The 11441-nt window shown below is 43.8% G+C and overlaps 1 protein-coding gene across 1 annotated transcript in view; it reads right to left on the bottom strand.

Annotated features, from left to right (window-relative positions):
* Positions 1–10279, bottom strand: part of pdhx (pyruvate dehydrogenase complex component X) — a 35946-nt gene extending 25667 nt beyond the window's left edge. The window contains exons 1-3 of the mRNA XM_083666794.1: positions 10137–10279; positions 8116–8199; positions 4280–4380 (exon numbers count right to left, since the gene is read on the bottom strand). Coding sequence (XP_083522920.1) covers positions 4280–4380; positions 8116–8199; positions 10137–10272 — 321 coding nt within the window. The 5' untranslated portion in view covers positions 10273–10279. The remainder of the gene's footprint in view (positions 1–4279; positions 4381–8115; positions 8200–10136) is intronic.
* Between the last annotated feature and the right edge of the window lie 1162 nt (positions 10280–11441).

Genomic DNA, 11441 nt, shown 5'->3' with positions numbered 1-11441 from the left:
GAAAGGTGCAAACACACCCTGCTCTTTCCATCTCAAAATCTGACGATTTCAAAACTCTTCACACCCAATCCCCAACCTCCTCCACTTCCTGATAACAATGCACACCTGGGACTTCACTGAACTACACACAATGAATCCCTCTCTACATCGAAGAGAGCGGGAGGAGGGATGTTTTATTCGGAAACTCTAAACATATACAGTATTGATCCACTGGGAGAGGAGGAGGGATGGAGGCAATATTTGTGATTGAATCTCACACATTCTGCTACTTGTTACCGGGCAGACTAGTGACTACCAGTCCAATTAGGGGCCAGAGAAGAGTTATTAGCCAGCGCTCTCATTGCATTTGATTTTTGATTTTCTTCATGTGTGAAATTAAGACTGAGAGAGAGAACGGGTTCCTGAGGGATCTATCCTTAAAAAACATCAACTAAATAATACAAAACACCTCATTTATAAGCTTAACCCATTCATATAGTACCATTCACCATCCTCCACATGAACCTGCTCTCCCCCAGTCTCTAAAGACAGAGGGCTCAGCATTCAGCCTTCGTCCATGCTGTGTGTTTACAAAAGGACATTAATAGATAATTGCTGTGTGGTGGTGTGGATTAGACCCAATAATACTATAGATGATTTGCACACAATTAAGGGGAATTAAAGCCCCATTAGTCAGTCAGCTATCACAGGGGTGTATCAGCTCATGGCCAATTACATCACTGACACACAATACCCAGAATGGTGGTTAAAATAGACCCAAATATGTTCCCAACGCAATTGAGCCGCAGATGGTACAGTGTGGCATATGTGGCATTCTGTGGACGCACACACGCACACGGATTGGTGTGGGTAGAGGGTGCTATGTTAGAAAATGGAAACTCTACGGTCACTTTATGTCCAATAACAAGGAAGCAGATAACCAACTCTTTCAATCGCACAGCTGACCACAGGTTTCCTACTGTCCACACTGTCCCCCGGTGATTTAAAACAGGTCTAAACATACCTTGCCTAAATGTGGCTAACAAACACCAAATGAAAACAACAAAAAACAGTACACTGAAAGTGAACCTAAAATAATCATTGGGAAAGTACCTCTGATGCAGTTGGTGCAGTGCTACCGTGTTTTTTGTGTGTGTGTGTACAGAATAGGCAGACCGTTTTAATAAGCCTGTTCTAAAACATCAACTGTAGGCCTGTTGAACTAAGCCTGCATCTAGTTTCTCTCTGAATCTCCCTGCAGGCCTATTTGTATCTAGAAACGCATGGTGAGGATGTCGGGCCCCTTGAGTTAGAGCGGAATGGAGAAGCAGAAGGTTATGTGGAAGTTAGTCAGCCATGCAGCTCCCTCCCGAGGGGAGAGTGGCTCTTCCTTTTCAATAAGAGTAGAGAGAGACAGAGAGAGAGACAGAGAGAGAGAGAGAGAGAGAGAGACAGAGACAGAGAGACAGAGAGTGAAGTAATGAACAAGAAAGAAAGGGATATAGATCTAATTTGTTTGAGAACCGGTACAAGGCCTGTCTCGCATCATCAGAGCGAGACGTGGTACTAAGAGGATTCCAGCCACTTCCAATTGCTTAGCAGCAGCTCTGTGTTCTAGCTGTCCCCGGAGCACTGCATTGAGAAGACATCTAAAAGGAACACTGTGAATCCGGATGGAATGAAACACTAGAATGCTCAAATGAAATCTTTTAGTTTTTTAGCCCAACATTCATCTGATCTGTCACACTGAGAGTGAAGGAAAAAAGAATTGCCTCCATGCATTAGAAGGCATACGCGTTAGTCTTTTCCCCAGTGTCTGAGGGTGGGCCTTTCGCTCCACCAGCAGGAGAAGAAAGTGATTGAAACCAATCATTAGGATTGGCTGAATCCATCCTCTCACATGACAGTGTATGGATGAGCAAGTGTGTGATGATGGGACAAACGAAGTGATACACGGGAAGCACTCTTGACCATGTCAGACATCATCCATCCATCCATCCATCCATCCATCCATCCGCCCGCCCGCCATCCTTTCCCTTTGCTAGTTATCTCAACAGCTAAACATCTTCATATGTCCTCCCTCTGTCCAACATGTCAATCTATCTTTTTCCCTTATTCTCCATTCCAGCATCTCACCAATCATTCATCTTTTCATCAAGGATGGGGAGCTGTGTGTGTGTGTGTGTGTGTGTGTGTGTGATTGCACCCGGGCCTTATTTTCAGATTGGAGCTCTAGGTCAGAGTCAGAGTAGAGTGTGGGGTGGGGGGGGTGCGGTAAAATAGGATAATCTGTGTGTTGATGATTTAGCCAGCTAGCTAACCCACCCCCCACTCTGAGTAAGAGCTGCCTCCTGGCCCCTAGCTACTGGAAGGCCGTGAGGAGGCCACAGCTACTGCTGACCCTCATAAATAACCCCAGTGGAGTATCGGAGGGCAGGCTGCCTGTCTCCCTGGGCCCTATACCCACAGGCAGGCCATTACACTGGCTCCTAAATTAGAAACCTAGTGGGTGTTTTACAGAGAACCACTACCGCACTGTGGGCTGTGACCTACAGAGAGCAAAAACCATACTGCCCCTGCCACACACAGGCAGGAAACACATCTCTCTTACTCATACTACCCCTCTCTCTCTCTCTCACACTCTCTCTCTCCCTCAGACACTCTGTAAAGCTGACTCTCTCCAGACATGCTCTCTCTATATGCGCACGTGCACACGCGCACTCACTCACGCACTCACACTCACACACACACACACACACACAGCTTCTAAAATCCCCACAGTGGTGTTGGTCTGGGTACAGGGGGCTTATCTAATTGAGTCCATCTTTCTTTGCCAGCTACAGCTCCTAAGCCCCTACCACCCAGCTCCTGGGTGGTTGCCATGGAAACTACCTCATCCCCATGGCAGCTGAAACATGGATGGGAAGAAGGGAGAAAGGAAGCAGGAGAGAAAGGGAAAGAAAAAAAAAAACTGAAAGAGAGAGCACAAGAGAGAAAGAGAGTGAGAGGGAGAAAGAAAGAATGTATGAGCAGTGACCGACATGATAGGGGCATCTAGCCTCAGGCCTGTCTGTGTGTTGGGTTCTGATCACTTCCTCAACCTCCACTTCCTGATGTCTTCTTCCATTGTCCTTTGGTCTTTGGAAGGCTGTGTGACTGACAGACTTGGCTCACTGCTTCCTTATTCTCGTATATGAAGTGACAATATGTTTCCATGTTATTACGTGTTAGTGCCTGCGTGTTTCTGTGCGTGAGTGCGTGTGTGCGTGCATGTATGTGTGTGTGTGTGTGTGGTTTATGCACACGTGTAGCTATCCAAGTGTGTACAATGTGTATCTGGTAGAGTACATCAATACGTATCCCGTCTTTATTTAGGGTACACTCACAGAAGCACCACCTGAACCGCGGCTCCAATGTGCCCTCACCAGAACATGAGCATGTCCGCCATCCCAGTTTACACGCCTAATTGCCACTAGGACGCCATTTGCACGTGGCACTCACTGCTCGCTTAAGTGACAGCCGAACGGTGGAGGGGACCAGCTGTGACACAAAGCAGTGTGTGTATGTCTGTGTGTGTGTGTGTGTGTGTGTGTGTGTGTGTGTGTGCGTGTGTTTAACGCCTGCTTACATGCATCAGCTCACTCTCTCCACCAGGTAGTTGGGCCAATTTGTCATACCGCGGTATTCATTATCATAGACCTTCACTTTAACATACTGTACAGTCGCCCATCAGGGTTACCATTTAACAAATACATGTTTTTCATTCTGGTAATGAAGAGGATGGAGTGCAGGGGAAAGTCCCTTTCTGCACAGTGTTATTCATCAGCATTCACTTGGAAATAATGGGAAGGCTTCTGCCCCCATATTCTAGTCTTAGCCAGATCGATCTGACAGAGGATAAGCGGCTTTCATCCCTCTGTTCTGAGAGACAAACATGTGGCAGAGCGCTGATGAAAGACGAATGATCTGTCCGTCTCTGGCAGGCTATGAAATAATTTAATCATCAAAGAGAGAGGAAGGAGGGAAAGAGAGAGAGTTAGAGAGAGAGAGAGAGAGAGAACACATCTTATCAGTGCTGTCCTTCCACTCTATAGTGAAACCAGGCTTAACGAATAGAGTTAATTACTGCCTACTGTAGTCTAATAAATGGCAACTGACAGAGGGAAATTAATTAACTCTCTTTTCATCACCGAAAAGTGCTTTTCTTCAGCTGGAAGCACATACAGCCATCTACCACTGGTCCCTGAATACTGTAAACCGATAGATAACTTTGTGTGTCTGTGTGTGAGTGTGTACTCACCAAGATCTTCGCCAGGACACCATCTTCGTTGGACTCCAAGGTAACCACAGCCTTGTCCGTCTCAATCTCACAGAGGGCGTCGCCGGCTGCCACCGCCTCACCTGCAGAAGCCAATCAATACACAGCTCACATTTAGAATCTGTAATAATATAACTGTGGTATTTTCAGTAATAACAACACTATAACGTCATTACGTATGACAATCCTACATTATACACTCTAATGAATAACAAATGATCAGGACAAAACTGAATTAAAGTTGTAGACTAGGGCAAAGGAAACCAAAGACAGGGCTAATGTACTGTAGCTAGCATAGGTGAGAACAGTAGGGTAGAATGTCCCTTTCTAGTGCAGACAAATCATCCTAAAATTCTGAACAGCATCTATGGTCAGAAAAAACCTGTGTTTGATATGATCAAAGCCCCACACCCCATTACTTTACGCTAAGAAAACAAGACTGTTTTCATCCACACCATGGATGAAACTAGTCTGCTTTCACAGTGAAAGCACAACATCAGTAGGAAAAAGAAAAAAATCGTACAAAAAAAAGGGAAAAAAAAGGAATCAGTTGCGGAAAATATCAAAGGAACGGGCCAATCCATTTTTTACGGGAAACACAGTACGTATCGAGATATAGGAGAGCCTGAATTCTTTGATAGGAGGTTACATCTTCCCCTATCCTTAGATTCCCAACGTCCCATCGCGAGGGAGGCTTCGATTACATTAACATCTGCTTAGCAATGAAAAAGAAGGCGCAATTAGGTTCCTCTCCACCCAGCTCATCCGTGCATATGTAGGCTATGGCTCTGTACACAAATACATTACACCTACACAGACAGAGAGATACACTGACAAAAAGTAGAGGAGATGGATTTTTTTTTTTTTTTTTAAAGGGCTATGTAGTAATAATATACATGCTGTGGACAAAAAGAGTGAACAGCAAACCTCACAGGGGAGGTGAAGGATGCTCACCCTTTCCTGTGAATGGAAATTAACCTAATAGTATCTGCCCATCTCTCCACATTTCCCTATGGGCTGACGGGTCAAGGAATCAAATCCACATCAAATGAAGGAACACGACTGGACGAGGAAAGGAACGATTGTAATAGCCCTGTGTGTGATTAAAAAGGAGGAGGGGGCAGATGAGGTAAGGAAGGGAGGTCAGGGTCAGTGACCTGGTCTCTATTTCAAGCAGGGGAACATGGATGGGAAGGGTCATTCTGGGTCATTTTAAAACATCACATCATCAAGGACAACAGGACAGTAACACATAGAGAGAGCAGCAGGCTACACTTCCATACTCTGAAACCTCATCCTCAAAGAGTCAAAAGCTCAAATCAACCTTGTTTAGGACAGAGCGGGAGGGAGGGAAGAGAGGGTGGGGGTAGTGGTTGTGGTAGTGGGGGGGGTGGTATCGACCTCAAAAGCCCCTGAGAGCCTGGAGCAGCGAGGACTAGATTGGATTTGTGTGTGTGCTTCAGCACCATATGACCCAAGGGGGTTACACATAATGTGCAATATTAAAGTTTAAACAGTCAACCTCCAGCAGCCCTTTCACCTCTGCTCCACTGGAACAACCTACATTGTGGCTACATTGTGATACAATGGACACTTAACCTAGCTGGAGTGATACTGTCCGGGAAATAGCAGGATAGCCAATGAGTGACTAAGAGAGAAAGCACTAAGCTTGTAATAACCATTTTTTCACTGGTACTGACAGATGGCCCTTGGTCATAGGTGGAGTCATAATTCTTAGAGCTGAAAAATAGATAGGTTCATCCACTTGGAAACACACACACACACACAAACACACAATTGTGGTGCTCTGTATGGTTGTTCCAGCTGGAAACATCACTGACAATAATGTTTTACTTCCACAAGCCTATATTGTATTCAAACGAAAACCCATGATTCTTTTTATACCTCATCTGACAAATCACATGATGAATCAACTTGAAACCCCCCAAAAGGCATACATATATTTTCCAGAAACAAAGAACTAGGCCTATTTATCATACAAAAAAGCTGATATGTGCATCTAATACATTCAGTGAAAATATACACTCATCGAACACTTTATTAGGAACACTATACTAACACTAACACTATACTAATACTGGGTAGGCCTCCCTTTGCTCTCAAAACAGCCTCAATTCTTCATGGCATTGATTCCATAAGATGTTGGAAACATTCCTTTGAGATTCTGGTCCATGATGACATGATTGCATCACGCAATTCCTGCAGATTTTTGAGGTGCACTTTCAAGCTGTGAATCTCCTCTTCTACCACATCTCAAAGGTGTTCTATTGGATTCAGATCCGGTGACTGGGAAGGCCACTGAAGAACACTGAACTCATTGTCATGCTCATGAAACCAGTTTCAGACGACTTTTGCTTCGTGACATGGTGCATTATGTTATGGAAAATACATTGATAGAACTGTTTTCAGTTATACACTTTCATATGACTGATACAACTTGTGTAAATACTGTGATTACATTTTCTCATGCTACACCTCTAAAGTTCGATAGCCATTGTTCTGAGAAGCACTGTATAATTTACCATATGAACAGCGGTGGTTTCGGAGGGAGTGGTGAGGGAGAGCAGTAATGGGGGGACAGACGTATCTTGCCGATAGGTGTGAAATGTTGAATGCCGATTGATCAGTAAGAAAGCGCCGATTGATCAGTAAGAAAGTCTCCCCATTGTTCATTCTCTCCCGCCCTCTCTCACGTAAACACAAACCTGTCAGCCGATAGCCTTGGCGGCACCTGCCATTATGTTTAAACTGTATAAAAGACAACCCAGATAATCGCCTCTTCAGACTTGTGCTGAACAGACCCCCGGATCTATGCTGGGCTGCTGTTACGCTCTTGTCTGCAAGCAATAAACACCGGACTCAGATATTGTGGCTACTCAGGACTTGTTTCTTGATTCTTACCTCTGAGGAGCTGAAGTACAGAGTGGTAAATCCTAGACTTCCACCACAATTATCATGCTGGAAGTAGCCATTAGAAGATGGGTAAATTGTGGCCATGAAGGGATGCACATGGTCAGCAACAATACTCAAAGGCTGTGGCATTCAAGCAATGATTGATTGGTATTAACAGGCCCAAAGTGTGCCAAGAAAACATTTCCCACACCATTACACCACCTCCACCATGAGAAGGTGTACAGTTGTTCCTAATAAAGTGCTCAGTGAGTGTACATTCACCACATAAACTCCACCCTCTAGTGGAAGAACCACATGGCAACACAGAGGAGAAAACCAGCCAATGAGAGCCTTTGCCTCTGAAGAATGGGTGTGAGGAGGATGTGGTGGCTGGGGGTGGGGTGGACAGCGTTGCTACCCAGTGATGAATAGATAACAGACATGTTTCTTTGGACCAATTAGCCGTCCACAGCCCTCAGGTGTTCTCCCCCACCGGGCTGGGGGTCCGCACTTCAGAAGGATGTGAAGTCGCAGGGTCAAGATTTAGAGCTCTGGCCCCTCCATCACCCCGTGGCGGGGAGACGCAGCCCTGCTTTTCTCCTTAATGAAGCGATGAAGGGTGTGACAGCAGAAGGCTGGCTAATCTGATCAACACCAAAAAGGGTTTAATTGACTGTGATTTTGTATTATTGAGTCATTATTCACATTTCAACTGGATATGAGTGTTCAGGGCGATACGCTAATCTTATATGGCGATATAGGCCATAAATGTATCAGAGATGTAAAATTCATCCCATCTATTTATTTGGTATTTTGTAGTCATTATTATACTATAATACAGACAATGTGGGATAGAGAAGCGTGTTGACTAAAGAAGTCTTGCAGTCTGGATCTCTCATTCTTACCTTCCTTCTTCAGCCATTTGACAATGTTGCCCTCCTCCATGGTGGGGGAGAGCGCGGGCATCTGTACTTTGAGAGTGGTGGCCCCTGGAGGAGAGACAGAGCATAACAACCAGAACAGTTACACCACAGGCTTCAAGAAGTGCAACCCTCTTCCAACAAAAACTGAGAGAAATCATTAAGCCATTATAATACCCTAAAAAAGCCGTCTTAATCATCCCATTCTGAATGAATGTCAGTGGACCTGTTTGTATTGTATGAAAAAGAAACCCACAAAAAGGCTTCAGAGAATTCAGTGAGTCTCAGGAGAAATGCATGTATCGATGGCGTGTTGGATGTTAGAATATGAGGGCCATGGAATGATGAAGATCGAGAATTTGTCAGTGTAATCAGTTTGCAACATTAACGAGAAAAGCCACTTCGTCAAATGAACCTTAACTAGCCTATATCTTGGCCAGTTTCCTGTTTTGGTCGGGTAATTTTTCAGGCTCAAAATGACTTTGGGTCAGAGGTGACAGCAGAGGGTTTGTGTGCAAAAAAAGGCCCCAAGATTCACAGATCGCATTATCATCATGTTGGGGGGACGGACGGACGACAACGACACAACTTCACAGGCACGTTTTGGTGAGCCTTTCCATGTTTTCACCCTTATTTCAACTGGCAATGCCCTGAGGAGAGGAGGTAAGGTTCTGTGTGCACCTTTTTACTCATTTATTTACATCAGGCAATCTCAGGACAGCACACCTGACTTACATCCCATAGTCCTTAGTGGGTCACGCCTCTGCCTCACCAGTGACCTATGGTATATTAAGAGTCTGAAGAGCCATATTTTAAATCACTGAGAAAACATAAGCACAAAGAGTAGCCACTAGCACATATTGTATTGTTGTAAGTCTCTTTGGATAAAGGCGTCTGCTAAATGCCATGAATGTAAATGTAAATGTAGCACACAACATGTATTCCCTTCTGTAGGCTATAGCCTGGGTCTGCCCCCTTCATCAGTAATACAATGAAATGTATGACTTCGACACGTTTTTGTGTTCCTAGACGAATTGTCATGATCGGGGTGAAATCCCTAGAACTTAGGCTAAGACCGGGACGTAGGTACTCGCATACTAGAGTGAGCAGTTCAAAGATGCGCCGTTAAGTGGCTGTTCTGTTCTCCCGACTCGGTTTGGTCATGTCTGAAATTGTGGTCGTCGCTCGTGTAGTGTGAGAGGGTCTAATCTTGGAGAGTGACAGGAAGAGACAAAGATAAGTATTATACAGTATGCCTCATATCCCTTTCTGACCACACTGACTGATATCATAGTAGATACAAAAAAATGCATGCGTTTCAAAACAGACTTGCTTTGTTTATTTAATTTGTGATATGATGGTGCCCTCTGCTGTTTTTTTATTGAAATAGCTCATTTCTTTAGGGAGGGATAGGCATCAATGCATAATAGGGAGGACATCCCTTACTGAAGTGCAGGCTTTTGATCCTTTCTCGATTAAACCCAGCCATGTACTAAACTGCCTGACCGGTCTGACCTAACTTTACTTTAATCTTACAATGTTACAATTGAAAATAAGGTCAGCTATGCCATAGCTAATCCATAACATGATATGGCTATATGTTTAATTATTAGGTATACCTACTGTGTGGACTTTTACTCAATGTCAATAATACGTCCCAGATCAACTAAATAGCATAAGATCAACTCGACATAAGATAGCTTGCATGACGAAATTACTCTTAGCCAGCTAGCTTCCTGGCTGTACAGCAACCTTGACAGCTGTCAGATAGCTGTCACACGAAACACAAACAGGCAGCAAAAGGAAAGGTGGCAGCACAGGATGTCACTGTGATGATGGTCGTAACTGGACATATTCAACGACGGTAACTAGACTAGCGATGACTGTTGTGTTGTGATTGGCATCTCAAGGATAGAGGTTAGGTAGCTCTCTAGCTAGCATCACTGCAGTGCTGTCACTTGTACCCACGCCCGGCAGGAGCCACGTTATGTAGCGTCAACACTTACCAAAGAAAGATGGGGATTGAAAGAAGTGCCTGACATGATCCTGCCACGAATGTGAAACCCATGAACATTTTGTAAACGTTGTCAATCTCAGGCCGAATAGAATCCCTTGACGACCCAGCCGCAAGGAGGCCGCCATGTTTTCGTCCTCCGTTGGTGAGAAGTGTCCAAGCATATGCCTGTCGTACATGATAAGGGCATATACATGAATTCCACATACGCAATTGTATAAACCAGTTGATTTTAAACAATGAACACTAAATAATAGACAGATACATTAATTAAGAGTGATGCATTTTTGTTAAATAGCTCTTCTCAAAATATTCAGGCTGACGGAGGCCATGCTTGGGTCCTTAGAGGTCCTTCTTTGTAGTCTTCTTCTATCACACTGATTATATGCCAACTTTTGCTCATTGTCGCCGCCTGCTGAATGAAATGTCTGAGTGAATTCTGGCAAACAAAAATTCGGCCTTGGTCCTCATAGCTGACAGGTACAGTATATCACCAAATGATATAATAATATTGTGTCTGTACTAGGCCTATAACTTTAACAATTGTGAGTACAGCACCACTTTTTTGTATTTTTCAATTTTCCTATCAATTTGCAACTGTCATATCACAATCACATATAATAAAAGTGATTCTCAGCAGGTCCATTATAAAGACTAGATTGACAGCAGGTGTATCAAGAAAGGGTAGCCACAAGAAACAACAAACCTTACCATTTGGTTCAGAAGACTTATCCTATCCAATCATTCATTAATAATCAAAGTAGGCCTATATGTAACATTTACTACAGCTGCAGATTTACAGCAAAAGTATGTAGAGACACTTTTTGCAATGGAATGACATTCATTCATATGATCAATAGATTTCATTTCCTCAAGTGAGTGTGAACCACTGACAGGTTTGAACAAGGAAGGGATTGATTTTGGTAACATTTGCTTGGAGGTAAAACTTTCAGGGAAAAGCCCTGCAATGGTATGTGGTTATAAGCAGGAACTAAGTCTTATATACCGGAATCATTTAAACACAATTTCCTCATTCTATTCTCTAAGAATATGTGTTGATGACATAACTTATCACCAGTTATATTTGTGGATGGAGGACTCCCCTGCTGATGGTACTGTAAAATGATGCATTTATCTTCCCATTCCTGTTTACGTCTTCAACTAACTTACCTCTTACTTTTTTTTCCTGGTCCTTTATCGGATACATGTACAGTATGCATAGGCTACAGAGAAATGAGTGGCATAGGATGAGTTACTTGTTCCTGTCGCAAACACAAACGTTTTACTAGACTGGTGG

The sequence above is a fragment of the Argentina silus genome (assembly GCF_951799395.1).
Source record: "Argentina silus genome assembly, chromosome: 3".
NCBI lineage: Eukaryota > Metazoa > Chordata > Actinopteri > Argentiniformes > Argentinidae > Argentina > Argentina silus.
Note: the sequence above shows the minus strand (reverse complement) of the source record. Positions and strands in the feature narration are given on the sequence as shown.